Below are 16,120 nucleotides of genomic sequence, written 5' to 3'. Positions count from 1 at the left end.
ATATAAATATTATAAATATATATCTTCTACTACTAATACTTTTTATTTGATTTTAAATTTTGTTCAATTGGACAAAGTGATTTCCTTTTTGGAGACCAATAAATATTTTCATACTCTTTGAAATTGGAACAAATACTTTCATAGACTGATCTTTTCCATTGTCTAGATACTCTGCTACAATTTAAAAGTGATTCAGTGTCTAGGTATTTAAATACATTTGAAAGTGTTGCAGTATTCATTCTTTGATGAATGTTTACAATGGATCTCTTTGTGACTGGATCTACAATTGAAACCAAACAATCTATAATTTGTTTAAATGTTGGTCTAGCGCTTGGATTAGAATCCCAACATTGTCTAATTAAATTGGCCAATTTGATTGGAACAGTGTCTGGTATTGTTGGTCTACCTCCCTTTAAAACAAAATTGATACGTTCAAATTCATTCATTCCTTCAAATGGTATCTTTCTTGTAAACATTTCCCACAACATTATACCAAATGAATAAATATCTGCTGAATTTTCATATGATTGACCTTTTACTACTTCTTCTGCCCTAATAAAAATAAATAATTTAAATAAATAAATAAATATATCTTTTTTTTGTTTTTTTTTTGTTTTTTCTTACATATAAACAGGAGTACCAATTACCGTCATTTTTAAATTTTGATCTAAAACTTTTGAAGTACCAAAATCTATTAATTTTACACTATAACAATCTTTGACTAGGAAATTTGCAGGTTTAACATCACGATGTGTTATACCTTTGGAATGTAGGTAATTCATTGCGCGAGAGGCTTCTACAGCCATATTGACTACCAATTCAAAGGGTGGTTCCGATCCAAAACTATTGAGTGCTTGGATTATATTTCCACGACTACACAATTCTGTGACAATAAATGGTTTTTCTGTTTGGAGAGTATGAGCACCAAGACATTTAATGACAAGTGGATGTTGACTGAGACAAATGATGGTAGTTTCCTTGAAAAAGAGTGGCCATTCAAAACCAAGGCTCTCTACCGACAATTGTTTAATGGCAACAGTATCCTCTTGTCCTGTACAACTACCCTTGTAAACGACACAAAGTGGTGATTCGTAAATGAATGGTCCAAGTTGAATATCTGATGGCTGCAACTCTTTGTGTACAAGACAAATTTGGTTCTTGGTTGAATAGTTTATAATTAGATCGATCCATTCTGGATGTTTTTCAATTGCGCTATGGAATGGTTCTTGATGATAATATTGACCAAGAAGTACAATCACTCTTCCCAATACATTTTCTTCTTGTTCTGTCCATGATTCTTTTAATAAATTTTTATGATTACTTAGGTTTATAAATGTTTCAATTAAACTTGAATTAAATGATAATACTAAATAGGTTTCTAAAAAGAAAATAAAAAGAAAATTAAAATTAAAGAATAAATAAATAAATATTTCTATTCTACTTACGATTTTCAAATAATAATAATAAAATGGTTAATAATTTTAAAGATAATTGATGAGTATTTGGATCGTATGATGAATTTAAAGTTGCCAAATATTCTTTATAGAGATCTGATAGAAAATTGACAACATCCAAATCATTAAAATAGATTGTATTCTCCCAATTAAACATGATTCTATAGAGTAATGTTAGGGATATAAATTGTTCATTTTGAATATTGGCAATATTTTCAAAATCTGATAAACAATCATGATATTTCGATCCAGATTGTAAAATACCAATTAAATAATCAAATATTTCTTGATTAATTTTAATATTACTAAATAAAAAGAAAATATTAATATAAAAGAGAGAGAATAGAATTGTATTATTATATAGTTTTTTTGGCTTACTCAAAAATATCATAATTTTTTAATATTTTAATATTTCTATCATTATCAAATCTTAATAATTTTATCCATTGAATTAAATTATCCAAAGTTAATGGTAACGATGATGTTGATGTAATATCTAATCCAAATTTTATAAATTGTTCTAAAAATAAATAAAAAGAAAAGAGAATGAATAAATATATAAAAATATTTTGTTGTTGTAATATACAAACTTTTTGGTGATTGTTTAGAGAAAAATAACTTTTTAAATAAACATGTTATTGAATTTGATCTACTTATTTTTTGACCTCCACTAGTATTATTATTACTATTGTTACTACTATTATTATTATTATTATTATTATTTTTACATTGATTTTGAAAATGTTCTTTTAATGTTATACATTTATTATGAACTACTATATTGCATTCTAAATTTAGAAAAAATTAATAAGTATTTAGTTTAACAAGCGTCTTGATCTCCTCTCTTTTTATTATCCTCTTACATACTTGTACAAGTTGAAACTAATGAAGGAATATGAATTAAAGGATCATTGATATGACAAAACTTGCAACTATAAGGTTTATCTACAATGATGTTTGTTTGAAATGAATGATGATTGTGATCAAGATTGAATTGTTGTTGTGATTTATTTATAGATATCATTCCTCTACTAAATCTATATTGTATTGTTGTTGTTTGTGATAAATCTATCTATCTATCTTTCTATCTATCTCCTAGTTTACACTTTATCGAATCAATTGATTAGATCTACTACTTGTTTTAATCATGTGATTAAAAAAAAAAACAAAATGTATTAATTCAAAAAAATCTTTTAATTTAGAACCACCAACAGCCAATGATTGGGTAATAATAAAGTATATCTTATTTTTTTTGTTTTTGAATACAATTAAATTAGTTCACAAATATAATATTTATGAACCTTTTTTTTATTATTTTTGTTGTTTTGAAATAAATAATGATATTTTATATATAATGATAACATGGTGTTTTTTGTTTTTTTTTTTCCTACTTTTTTCAAAGCACAAACTTTTTTGTTCTCTTGTTTTCCAAGTGTTTCCTTTTTCTTTTTGAAGATTGACCATTTTTAACCCATGGTTCCGAAAACTGGATTATAACGACAGATGGATGGACCGATTTCGTCGTATTTGGCCTTGGTGTGACAGACATTGTAGAATTCTGGGGTCGAGGCAAGCATAGAACCACCAAACCAGACAGCATAACGTTGCATGTTGTGAGAGATGACGTTGACTTCGAGTGGGACAGCCTTGAGCTTACCGCCAGAGAGTTCTTCGGAACGCTTGATACGGTAGTCGACAGAACGCTTAATGTCACGTTGCAAACGCTTGCCAAAGTCCTTAAACATGGTGGAACCACCAGACAAGACGATGTTCTTGTAGAGACCTCTACGACAATCGATTGGGCACGATTGGACAGTGTCGTCGACGACCTTTGGGAGTGGGGTCAAAAAGTCAGACGAGATAATCTCTGGGTTAAAGAAGATTTCTGGGCCGAGGAAACGTTCGTAACCAACATCGTAGCTGTATGGTCTCTTGCTGACGGCATCTTGAGTGTTGATGGTCTTGAACCACTTGCTTGGATCACTATCGTATTTGGTGAACTCTTTGACGAGATCTGGGCATACGTACGAGTATTGCTCCTTGACACGCTTGGCAATCTCGAGTGATTCGGCTGGTGGGATGGTTGGTTCACGTTCTCTCATGATTTGTTGAACAAAACCAGTGATATCTCTACCGGCGATTGGGATGTGCTTGATTGAGCTACCAATGACGTAACCTTCAGACACTGGAATAATGTGAGTAACACCATCACCAGAATCGACGACTGTACCAGTCAAGGTTCTTTCAGTTACATTCTTTGATGTCCATGAAGCGGCAAGGGCCAATACGGCTTGAACTGCAATATATAAACCTGGGACATTGAAAGTTTCAAACATAATCTCAGCTGTGAATTCACGATTTTCTGGTGCATTAAGAGGTGGTTCAGTCTAAAGAGTAGAAAATAAATAAATTAGAGAAATAGGAAATATATATAAATTATATATATCTATCATACCAAAAGGAAATAATGATCTTCTGGTTCACAACGTAAATATTTAAAGATACAGTGTTCCCAATATTGTTCCATATGAGTCCAGTTTTGGATTTGACCATGACGAATTGGGTTGTTAATGTCGTAGGTCTTTTCGTTGGCCTTGGCTTCATCACCAATGAAAAAGTCCAAATCTTCAACACCCTTTTTCATAGAGGCAGCAGTTTGCTTTCCCTTTGATTCATGAGTGGCAATGGTTGATGGGATAATAAAGCTTGGATCATCGTTACCAGCATAACCCATCTTTGTATAACTAAAAATGTAAATTAAAGAAAAGTAAAAGATGATTAGATAAAATGATAAGGAGGAAAGAGAGAGAAAGAGAGAAACCAAGGTAAAAGTAATCATATATCGTAGTGGTATGATATCTCTTTTTTATCATATCTGTATGTATCTATCTTATATATATATATAGTGCTGTCTATATATCTACTACTAACTACTACTCTACTACTACTACTGTGATTACTATTACTTTTAACTCTCTCTCTATATATCTCTCTGTTTGATTGATTGATTGATAATTACCCTGTACCATTATCGATAACTACAGCAGGTAATCCAGAAAGACTCATCTTTTAATATTTGTTTATTGGGGTGAAATGATCTATGTTACAACAAAAAAGGAGGAAGAGGGAGGAGGTATAGTGATTTAATAAATATTAAAAATGTAGATAAAACAACAAAAGATGAGGATAATAAAGTGAGCCTCATTCAAAAAATCAAAGTGATGATCAGCAAGAGTGCTGAAAAAAAAATCAACAAAATTTTTTTTTTTACAATAACAAAAAAAAGCCACACAAGTGGCTGTGCGGTGTAGATTTTTTTCAATGATCGAAATTGCGAAAAGAAAAGTTTTCTTTTTTTTTTTTTTTTTTAATTTATTTTTGTTTAATCAACAAACAAAAAACTATATAGTTATAACAGTAAATTAATTTAGTTAATCTCGTTTGTTGTCAACGTTGGTGTTGGTGTTTGTGTTTCACCTCCCTTTTTTTCAACAGAATCTATAAATCTTTTAAACATTGGTGACTAAAGATAGATAAAGAGATAGAGATAGTGTAAGTAAAATAAAAGATCTTCTTCTATTTCTTTTTTCTTTTTTTTTTTTTTTTTATATCATACTTGTAAATGTTTAGTAGCTTTTGATTGAGTTTTAAATGTATAATATTGAGTAGTAATAAAATTGGCAAGGGTAAAGAAACAGATAGGTTTAATGGACCGACCATTTAAAAGATAAAGTGATAGATAATAGGAAGAAAATAGGAGGGCTGGGAAAATGACAAAAAAGCCAGAGTTTGCAAATCGGTATGCAATGGAATGTGCAATTTTATCAGACAGCAATGCAAAGCTGTGTTGGTTACAGAGTGCCAATGTAACGGGTGATCGAATCCATTTCAATTGGTAACCACTTGTAAACATGGCAACATCCAATAGTATACCTCCAATATCAAATTGTTGATAGATGTTTGATAGAATGGGACGTGGTATGATTCGACACCAAATACTCTTGTTTTTCAAAACAAAATTCTTTAGCTCTTGGTCGGAACCATAGATTTCTTCAAAGTCTTCCAATTGTATGGCTGAATTGGCCAAGTATCGAATGGCCAAGTCAATTTGAATGATATGGTTTGTTCTAAATTGTTCAAATGCCCTAAGCACTTGTGGATAACTTGCCAATATCATTCTAGCTTTTGCATTCTTTTCAATGAAACCTGTCATTGATTGTGCCAAATTGGCATTTAATGGATAAATGTTTGGATTGGTTATAACTGTAATTAATTTATCCATTGGTATTTCATCTACATTTTTAACTATAAAGAAATAGACAAAAAGATATTAATACAAAATAATAAAGATTATTTTATATATATATATTTACATTCTAATAAAATAAAAGATAACATTTCAGTACAAAAACCAACAACACCAGTAATGATATTGATATAAAATACAACAACTTCTTTAGTGTCGAGACCACCTTGAGATTGAATAGCTCTATCCATTGTTTTTTGTGTGTTTAACATGATTGCAATGAGGTCTTCAACTATATCGGTGGTTGCAAGTTGACGTGCCAATCCTTGATTGTTACGTGTAGCATGCAACAAGAGTGATATCTTTTGTTTAGACTCTGGATCAATCTCTAATGTGTTTCTACGACTCCATCTTTCCAATCCTTTGATCGTATTGATTGATTCTTGATTTGCAAGAAAGTGTCTTGATATTGCTAATGGTTCAAGATGATTGACTAGAAATGAGGAAAGATATAGATAGATCTTGATTTAGTAGTGAATTATTTGATCAATGATCGTATGTTTCAACATACCACCAAAACCCAAAGAGACAGCAGTAATTAAACCACAAACAATGAGATCCTTTCTAGTAAATGTAGATAAATAGTTTGATGCTTTATCTAATACTTTGTTTACTATAATCTCTAATTGATCTTCTTGATGTTTCATCTCTCTTTTTAATTAATAATAATGTGATGGCGATCAAACTTGACACATTGGGTCAGTTTTAAAAAGACAACCAAATTTGAAGAAGATCACTAAAAATTTTTGTTTTTTATTAAATAGTAAATTATTTCTAATCCATATAATCATCATAATCTTCATATTCATCATCTTCATCATCATCATCATCTTCATCATCTTCATCATCATCATCATCTTCATCTTCATCTTCATCTTCATCTTCATCTTCATCTTCATCTTCATCATCTTCATCATCATCTTCATCTTCATCGGGATCTAGGTCTGGTCCATGGTATTCTTTCACTTCTACCACATTACCTTTAAAGGTAATGGTGACAGAATCATCGTCGGTAATACAATTCAAATAGGTACTTGCACTAATACTTGATCCAAAACCATTATTGTTACCATGGCCAAAACTATTGGTAAACTTTTCAGAGTAGGTTGGTTCATAAGGAAATTGTATTTCCAAGGAAAAATTGACCTTGACCAATTTAGAATGGTTATTTTTTAAAAAAACATAAAATCCCAACTCTTTGTTACCATTATAATTACCTCCATTACCATGTCGAAAATCATAATGATAATCATAATCATCATCATCATCATCATCATAACCATGATCAGAATCACCATCATCATTATTGTCCATATACGAAGAAATGTACCACTTGAATCCACCCATTTGAAAATAATCAGAACGCTCGTCGGTTTTGGATTTGAATTTGCTCAAAAAGTTTTGGATTTGCCATTCAAAATGTACAGGTAAATGTTTAACCATTTCCTAAAATAAATAATGATATCATAATTTAAATACTCTTGAACCCTTGACATGTTTAAATAATTTTGCATACCTTTGCTTTTAACTTGTATTTTCGAACCATTTGAGATACTTCGTAATGGCCAAGACCTGGATCGGCCTAATAATAATATGGGTAAAGTTAAATATTAATATAAATATATATCTCTTTGATTAAAAATCTTTTTACGTACTAGTCCCCAAATCTTTTCATCTACATAATTTTTGTTTGATTCCTATAAATAAAAGAAATAAAATTAATTTTGTTAAATTAATATTATTGCACATTAATTACCATTATAGAGTTTTTGTATCTATCTAATTTTGATTGAAATTGTGATTCCATTTTTTGTTTTAGTGATCGCAATTGAGATTCCATTTTTTGTTTATTGCTTTCCTATTAAAAAAAAAAATTTAATAATTAATAGTTTACAATTTTGATATTAGATGATGATTGATATTCTTTCTTACATTAAAAGTTTTAATAGATTGTTCAAGTTGTAATTCCATTTTTTGTTTTAGTACCTGCATTTGATATTCCATTTTTTGTTTATTGGTTTCCTATTAAAAAAAACAAAATTAATATAATTAATTAATATAGTGCAATTTTGGATAGCGTGGATAATCTTACATTTGCAATTTCAATTGATCTAGCAAGTTGTAATTCCATTTTTTGTTTGTATGATTCCTATATATTAAATATTAATAACTAATTTGACATAATTGTAGACAATGAATGAATTAATATAATATTCATACGTTGGCAATTTCAAATTGTGATTCCATTTTTTGTGAAAGTGATTGGATTTCAAGAGATTGGAATTGCAGTTTTAGTGATTCTATTTGTTGATTGTGTAATTCCTAAATAATTAAATGTTGTTAGTTTTTTAATTGATATATACTGGATAATCTCATAGATTAGATTTACCTTGATTGATTCTATGGATTTGTTAAATTGGAGTTTTAATGCTCCTATTTGGGTTTCTACTTTTTGATTGTTGATTTGAATATGCATCGATAATTCATTTTGAATATGTTGATCGACTTGTCTCTTTGTTCCCTTGAAACTACAGATATAATCACCAAATGGACATGATATCTTTTCTTGGTATATACATTGTGCAAGATGACCGGGCATATCATCTTTTAACACTTCTACATTGCAACGTTGATGTTTACATTTTAAAAGATTATATTTACAAAACAATTTGTGATCAATTGATGTTGCTACGGTTATAATCTCTTGACATCCTTTTGCGTCCTTTTCCCATTTCTTTTGTTCATTATTATATTTAAAATGATTTTCACAATGTACCTAAAAAAAAGAAAAAGAAGAGGATGATGATGATGATGAAAAGATACAATTAATTTGTTGTATATAAATTTAGGGCATGATTTGATTATTTTATTTTACCTTTAGTAATGATAACATATTGGCAGCAATAAGTGATCTTGATAATCTTCCATTTGAAATGGGTGTTCTACATTGTGGACAGGTACCTGTTGTCTCTGCAACCTTGTCCAAACAACTCTCGCAACCAAGATGACCAAATGTACATTGTTTGATGGGTGCAGTCATCAACGATAAACATATCGAACATGTTAATTCATCGAGATCTGATTCACTTACTACTCTTTGTTCTATTGATAACGATTCGATAAGATGGGCCATTTATTTAAATTTAAATTATAATTATAATTAATTATAACCCTCTTCTTTATCTTTTAAATATTGAACAACAACTATTAACCCATTCCATCACACTATTGTTTTTTTTTTTAAAATTAATTAAAAATTAATTTCACAAGATATTTCCATCTTTTTCATCAGAAGATCTTTGTCCCATTGTGAAAAATCTACATTTCATCGATTCAAATTGTTCCATCTATTGGTTGTACTGACACACGCGCCGAATCATGAGTGGTATTGTTCAAAATACCAGTACCACTCATGTTTAATAGATAACTATAGATTTAAACATTGAAAATTTTCACAATTTTTTTGTGTAAATTATACAATCTTGGTTTAAGTCTTAAGATAACACCAACTGAGCTAACAAAGCGAAACGGATGTACCAAAACAATCTGTCTCAGTAAAACTTCAATAAATAGATAGTAAACTGGAAATGGGTTCAAAATTCCAATATTTTTTTTTATTGGGACATAACCTTCCCCTTGTTATACTCTTATCCAACTGACCTAACAAGGCACTCAATGTTCCCAAAAAAAAAAAAAGATATGTATAGGATATAAAAATAAACCATTATAAAATTATATTTTAGTGTGGAAACCAATTTAATTTTTTTGGTGTGGAAAAAGTTTTCTCTTACAATGTTGTTAATTGTGTTTACCCAAATTAATTCCACCAACTGAGCTAACAAGGCTTTTTTGATGTCCAAATTCGAAAGGCATATCATTTTAAATCTACCTGTACAGGGTGGAGCACAATTCTTACGGTAATAGAAAAAAAATGCAATCAGGGTTAAAATTTCCAAATTTGCGATTTGGGACATCAAATAAAGCCTTTTTAGTCAGTTGGTAGTAGCTTAGAACTGATGATCTTGAAAGTCTTAATAAAAAGGAGAACCCAAAAAGTCGTCAAAAAATACATCTCGGCTCAAATTTCCTTTTTTGGAAAAGGGGACATCTAAAAAGCCTTGTTAGCTCAGTTGGTAGTAGCGTAAGACTGAAGATCTTAAGGTCGCTGGTTCGATCCCGGCACAAGGCAACTTTATTGCTGTTTTTTTTTTTTTTTTTTTTTTCACTCTTCTCAAACTGCTCGATGATCCAAGTTTTTTCATGATATTCTGGTAGTAGACACAATTCCCTACATTTTCATCGATTTTTTATTGATTTCTGACAACACCACTAAAACAGGGTATAAAAAAAGAAGATCCTGGCACAAGGCAACTGTATTGCTGTTTTTTTGCATGTGGCTGCCTCGTATCAAAGTTTTTTTAGTTTGTTTCCAACAATACCACACGCAATCTTTGATGTTTTTTGTTTCAATTTTGATAAAACAATATTATTTTATTACATTTTATTTAATATTAATGTAAAGGAATATCTTTGTTTGTTGTTGTTTTTACCCTTTGTTTTTTAATATAGAGGATGGTGATAGTAGCACCAGCAGTAATCAATAATGACCCCAAAACCAATGGGAGTACAAGAGATAGAATTCTAGATTTGGGCCAATTTTCATCATCTTTTTTATCACCACTGTCAGACAGAGTAAATTCTAGATGATTGAATGATTGACCATCTTGAATAAAACTATTTCGTTGGATTGTAAAATGATCATATTTGGTAGAATCCAAGATATCCTGGTCAAATATATAAACATTGGTCATTGTTGATAATGTTTGTAATTGTTGATCAATAGAAGAAGATGAAGATAAAGATGAAGAAGAGATGACTGAAAAGATGATTAATTTCTGACCAATTAAACTAGAGTTTATATAAATGGTGATTGATGATGTAGGTGATATATCCAATAATTGATTTTCTTCAACTAAAACTTTAACAATAGAAGTATCATTAAAGTTTGTGAGATAGAGTAAAACTTGACCATTGATTGACAAACTAGTAGTGACTGTTAGATTGGTAATTTGATTTAAACTACCAATTGAACCTCCATCTTGGATGATAATATTCGAAAATCCACCATTTAAATAACCAATACCTCCCAATTGCGATTGATTACCAATAATCAAGTCCGTCAAACTACCACTACAATTTAAATCAAATTGATTATTTAATTGAAAACTTTGATTACCATGATTGATTTGATTATTTAAAAATAATTTTGAATTTTCCAATATTATTTTAGTTTCATTTGTTATTATAAATGTAATATTATTATTATTACCGTTAATACTAAATTGTAATAATGGATGATTTTTAAATATTAAAGTTGAATTGTTTATAATAATAAATTCGAATTGATTTGTTGTAGAGAGTTGAATATTTGAATTAAATTCCAATATTGATTGATTTGAAATGGAAATATTATTATTAATACTAATGGGTGTATTGTCAATGATCATTTTAGATTGATTTTGAATGACAAGTTGATAGGATTTAAGATTGGACGAACCAAGTTGAAGAGTAGAAGCATCACGAAATGTGTATGGTCGTAATCCAACTGATTGAAATTCAATGGTACTATTTGGATGGGCCACAAATGAACTACCAGTGATTGTAATGCCACGAACAACATTTAAATGTGTACCACTATTGACAGTTAAAAGAGATTGGTTGAATAAATCAAAATAACTATACTCTATTTGAGCAATTTTAGTAGACGCATCAGACAATGGAGGAACAATAGTAACCAAACCATTATTTGATTCAATGTTTCTTGCAAATAGACCAGAGTAGATTATTATGGCTCCTTGATTGATTAGTCTCAATAGACCACCATCCACCGAGTATCCAGCCACTCTAGGTCTCTTTAAAACGATTGAAGCTCCATTACTAATGGTCAAAGTACCACTCATCCAATAACAATTATCCAATACCAATGAAATGTTGTTTTGATTTTCTTGATTACCAATAAACAATAGTACCAATGTTTCTGGTGTATAATTGACACAATAGACATGAGAATCTGTCTTGTTGATTGCCACTGTATAATCAGTTGTACCTGCAGGTACACGATTAGCTGACCAATTACTTGAATCATTAAATTGACCAGTAGTTGATCCAATCCAATAATTATTTATTAGTTGTCCCAAACAACAAAAATTATTGAAAACTAAAACTATTATTATTATTATTACTATTTTCATATTTGTAGTAAGAATAATAAAGAAGGTGAAGAAGAGGAGAAGGGTTTCTATTTTGTGTTTAGCAACATCGATGTTGTTTAAAAATCGAAAGGGCGGATACCCATTTTGAAATATCTCTTTTTTTTTGATGTGAATTTCAATGAATTCGATTGATGATAATCTTCATTTTATTTTTTATACACGAAAAAAAGAGATATATATTAAATAGTAGTATAACTATAAATAAAGAAGATAAAAAAAAATGAATGAATGAATGAATGAAAGTGACACATCTTTAAGAGTTCTTTTAATGAGAATTTGAGCTTTTTTAATTTTAATTTTTTAAAACAAATACTGACGATCGGTTTTGATGATGATCATTCATTTCATCCCGACTTTTTCATTCTTCTTCTTCTTCTTCTTTTTTATTTATTTAATATTAGTTTAGTTTAAGTTTAAGTTTTAGAATCATGAATAAAGAACAATTAAAAGATTTAAATCTTGATACACAACAAAGCAAGTTGATTGAGAAGTTGTTTCAATCAATGAAGGATGGATCATTGTCTGAAGAGGATTTGCAACAACTACGAGACAGCGGGTTGACGAAAAAGTTGTTACAAAAGTTTGGTGGAGCAGACGATTCAAACAGCTTGGATGCGTTTATGAACCTGACACAATTGGATGGCATTACAAGACCCGTTCAAGAGGACATCTCATTGTTGACGTACGAGTCGGTACTCAAGCGAATGGACCAACTCAAACGTCTGGGTAATGAACGATTCCAAAAGAGTCATTATACGTATGCACACGCATACTATTATCAACTCATCCAACTTGGTAATCGATATGGACAAGAAGTAGTTGAAAAGCAAGCAGACATATCGGAAGAGTTGAAACAAGAACGTTTGGCACAACTCAACAAAGTGGCATCGTTGGCAGCAAGTAATCTGTCTTTGACATTTTTCAATACCAATCGTATTGAAGAATCACTAAAGTATGCAGATTTGGCTATACAATTGGACAAGAGTAATGCAAAGGCATACTTTAGACGTGTTCATGCTCTTCAATTGTTTGGTAGAATCGGCGAGGTAAAGCAAACATTTGAACAGGCAACCAAGGAAATTCAAGATGCCACCCTTCAAGAATCACTAGAGTATGAAATACATGCACAAAAGGAAAAGGATCAACTCTTTGAAAAGAACAAACAACATACACTCAAGCGAATAGAAACCGATAAACAATATTCACAATTCCCAGTAGAGTTGGTTTGGAATGATAACATGGGTCGTTGTATCATGGCAACTAGAGATATTAAACAAGGTGAATTAATTCTTCGTGTTGCTCCTTTTGGTTGTGCTCTCTCTGATGATCAAATTGATTTAAATTGTGGTTCTTGTTTTAGAAAAATTAAATGTAAAAAAAAAATAGAAAAAAAAAAATAGAAAGAAATATATATTTATATTTATTTAATTTTTTCTATTCTATTAGATTATAAATCAGAAAAATGTAATTCATGTAAAACAAATTTACTTTGTGAAATTTGTATTAAAGATCCAACCATTGTTTCAATGCATCAAGAAGAATGTTCTTTAATTTCATTTTTACAAAAACATTATCCAAATGCTCAAACTAGGTAAATAGAAAAATGAAAAGAAAAGAAAAAAAGAAATTATATTAATTTTTTAATTTTCTTTTTTTATAGAGATTTTAGATTTATGATTAGAGTATTATTATCAGGAAGAGCAAATAAATTGGGTAGAATAACAAAAGAAAAGACACCACAACTTTGGAATCAACAACCATTTATTTATGATAGTTATGAAGATTTGGCATCACTTACTACAGATGTTTCAAAAATTGAAAGTAAACAATTACAATCGTTTACAGTGGCAACCAATTCTATTACCAACTTTTTTGCTGCAGTAAAGGGACCAAAATACTTGTCTGATCCATTCACCAAACAAGAAATATTTGACCTTTATCCAAAAATTCTATTCAATGCTCATGAATATATCGATCCACTTACTCATTATGAAATTGGTAGAGGTATCTACCCAACTGCTTCTTATATTAATCATACTTGTTTACCAAATACAACTTGGTATAATGATGATCATGGCCTAGTAAGAAATTTAAAAAAAAACAATCAATCAAAGATTATTATTAATTTTCTATTTTCTTTATATTTAGATATTATATAGAAGTAGTAGAGATATATTAAAAGGAGAAGAAATTACAACATCATATTTGGATATATTAAAACCAAAATTACAAAGACGTAAAGATTTGAAACAATATTCTTTTGTTTGTCAATGTGAAAGATGTTTAAATGAAAAACTTGGTTATCTTTGTTCAGAATGTGGAGAGGAATTGACAGAGAAACAGATTGAAATTTGGGACCCAATTCCAGAAAAACAATTTGATGGTCGTGTCATTGTTTGTAGCAAGGGTCATTTCAAACCGCTGTCAGTCTATGAATCTTTGGAATCAATTGGTGAAACTGCTTGTCAACAAGAACTTATTCCAACATTTAACCTATTGTTTGCTCCTTACCATCCCATTCATATTGTTCTCTACAAAAAGATTCTATCCAATAGTATTCGTCACTTTGACGAACCTAGTAAAATCAAAATCAATACCGTTACGGACCCACAACTCTTGCAACAATACTTTGATGCACTTTGGAAGTCATACAAGAATGTTTTCCAAGATCCCGAAAATGTCATCATGTTTAGTTATGTCGATGACCTCAGTGAACTATTCCAACTCTACAAAAAGCTTCCAGGTGACAATCGTGCCAAACTTTTAGAAATTAAAGACAAGGCTGCTTTCTATCTAGAAACTCAAACTAAATTATCTCAAAATCAACTTTTAAAAGAATTTGAAGATTATTTTCAAATCTAAAAAAGAGTAAATAAAAATAAATATATATAAAAATCAATTATTATTATTGTTTTTTGTTTTTTTTTTTTTATATATTTTTTTTTTTTGTTTTTAAAAATTTAATAATAAATAATTACTTTGGAATTATTATATTATCATATAATCGTCGACGTTATCATTATTATTATTATTATTATTATTATTATTAATTAATTAATTAATTAATTATTGTATAATACAATTCTTTGGATCTTTTCCATCTTTTCCTTTCTTATTTTGGGCAGCCAATTCTTCCTTTGAAGGTGGAAAGAGGACAACTCTACCAGCTTCTTCAAAAACATTTGTCAAACCATCCTGAGTCAATGCAGAACATTCACAATATTTAAAGGCTCCAATCTCTGCTCTCATTTGTTCTCCCATCTCTACTGTAACTGGGTCCTCACCATTGATCTTTTGCTTTGATCTTAAATCCAATTTAGTTCCTACCAATATGATTGGTGGTACTACATCCATATTTTGTGTAATTTCTGCATACCACTATAAAAATAAACAAACAAATAAACAATTAGATTAAATAAAAGAGAGAGAGAGAGAGAAAAAAGTTAAACTTCTTCTTCTTCTTTTTTTTTTGCATACTTTTTTGATAACATTTTCAAAACTAAGTTGTGATATAAGACTGAAACAAATAAGGAAAACATCGGTACCTGGATAACTAAGTGGTCTAAAACTATTATATTCTTCTGATCCTGCAGTATCCCACAAACCAAGATTGACAGGTGTACTATTTACAATTGCATTGGCATTATAGTTATCTAGAGAGAGTAAATAAATAGCAAAAAAGTTAGAATCTATGTTGATATATTTGATCCATATTCATTACATACCAAAGACAGTTGGAACATAATCGCCTATATATATAAAAGTATTTGAAAGAAAGAAAAGAGTAATAAAGTAGTTTGTTGTTAGTTTTAGATGATTTTTAAAATGTATATCCTATCGCGACAATAGATGTGGTTAACTATTGAATTAATTACCTGGAAAGCTAAAAGATTAGAGAGACCAAAAAGAGGGTATTAGAGAATAGGTTATCTTTTACTAGCCTAGTTTCAACTTACCTGTTTGTAGTGTATGAGATGAGAAGACAAGTCTTGCCGACACTCATGTCACCTACGACCATAACTTTGATATCTTTAACCATTTCTGTATTATTGTATGTATTATTCTATGTTGTTGTTGTTATATATGGG

At 29.7% G+C, this 16,120-nt stretch overlaps 7 protein-coding genes and 1 non-coding gene across 8 annotated transcripts; 2 read left to right on the top strand and 6 right to left on the bottom strand.

Annotated features, from left to right (window-relative positions):
- Positions 1–32: 32 nt before the first annotated feature.
- DFA_01272 (PKC domain-containing protein) lies at positions 33–2,478 on the bottom strand (the record flags this gene model as incomplete). Its single annotated transcript, XM_004359183.1, has 6 exons — positions 33–552; positions 625–1,378; positions 1,446–1,759; positions 1,833–1,974; positions 2,045–2,242; positions 2,322–2,478. 6 exons carry the CDS (start codon positions 2,476–2,478, stop codon positions 33–35), a joined length of 2,085 nt encoding a protein of 694 aa, XP_004359240.1.
- A 442-nt stretch (positions 2,479–2,920) lies between these two features.
- arpC (actin-like protein) lies at positions 2,921–4,520 on the bottom strand (the record flags this gene model as incomplete). The annotated part of the gene is made up of 3 exons (XM_004359182.1): positions 2,921–3,841; positions 3,910–4,198; positions 4,474–4,520. 3 exons carry the CDS (start codon positions 4,518–4,520, stop codon positions 2,921–2,923), a joined length of 1,257 nt encoding a protein of 418 aa, XP_004359239.1.
- A 361-nt stretch (positions 4,521–4,881) lies between these two features.
- DFA_01270 (uncharacterized protein) lies at positions 4,882–6,407 on the bottom strand (the record flags this gene model as incomplete). The annotated part of the gene is made up of 4 exons (XM_004359181.1): positions 4,882–4,977; positions 5,071–5,759; positions 5,828–6,193; positions 6,272–6,407. 4 exons carry the CDS (start codon positions 6,405–6,407, stop codon positions 4,882–4,884), a joined length of 1,287 nt encoding a protein of 428 aa, XP_004359238.1.
- A 127-nt stretch (positions 6,408–6,534) lies between these two features.
- On the bottom strand, positions 6,535–8,893 carry DFA_01269 (uncharacterized protein; the record flags this gene model as incomplete). The annotated part of the gene is made up of 9 exons (XM_004359180.1): positions 6,535–7,206; positions 7,277–7,342; positions 7,416–7,457; positions 7,517–7,618; positions 7,693–7,782; positions 7,853–7,909; positions 7,981–8,082; positions 8,150–8,536; positions 8,636–8,893. 9 exons carry the CDS (start codon positions 8,891–8,893, stop codon positions 6,535–6,537), a joined length of 1,776 nt encoding a protein of 591 aa, XP_004359237.1.
- Positions 8,894–9,875: 982 nt separating this feature from the next.
- Positions 9,876–9,949, top strand: DFA_01268. Its single transcript has one exon. It is a non-coding gene; the product is annotated as a tRNA-Phe (tRNA).
- Positions 9,950–10,271: 322 nt separating this feature from the next.
- Positions 10,272–12,011, bottom strand: DFA_01267 (uncharacterized protein; the record flags this gene model as incomplete). The annotated part of the gene is made up of 1 exon (XM_004359179.1): positions 10,272–12,011. The coding sequence occupies one exon, from the start codon at positions 12,009–12,011 to the stop codon at positions 10,272–10,274; it is 1,740 nt and encodes a 579-aa protein (XP_004359236.1).
- A 449-nt stretch (positions 12,012–12,460) lies between these two features.
- Positions 12,461–14,894, top strand: bopA (SET domain-containing protein; the record flags this gene model as incomplete). Its single annotated transcript, XM_004359178.1, has 4 exons — positions 12,461–13,403; positions 13,479–13,623; positions 13,693–14,113; positions 14,181–14,894. 4 exons carry the CDS (start codon positions 12,461–12,463, stop codon positions 14,892–14,894), a joined length of 2,223 nt encoding a protein of 740 aa, XP_004359235.1.
- Positions 14,895–15,098: 204 nt separating this feature from the next.
- racH (Rho GTPase) lies at positions 15,099–16,071 on the bottom strand (the record flags this gene model as incomplete). The annotated part of the gene is made up of 4 exons (XM_004359177.1): positions 15,099–15,410; positions 15,510–15,685; positions 15,758–15,781; positions 16,026–16,071. 4 exons carry the CDS (start codon positions 16,069–16,071, stop codon positions 15,099–15,101), a joined length of 558 nt encoding a protein of 185 aa, XP_004359234.1.
- Positions 16,072–16,120: the final 49 nt, after the last annotated feature.

Source organism: Cavenderia fasciculata, assembly GCF_000203815.1.
Source record: "Cavenderia fasciculata unplaced genomic scaffold Scf_Dfasci-F-a-25c12.r2-5, whole genome shotgun sequence".
NCBI lineage: Eukaryota > Evosea > Eumycetozoa > Acytosteliales > Cavenderiaceae > Cavenderia > Cavenderia fasciculata.
The sequence above is the reverse complement of the archived record's forward strand: the minus strand, read 5'-3'. Positions and strand labels throughout refer to the sequence as shown.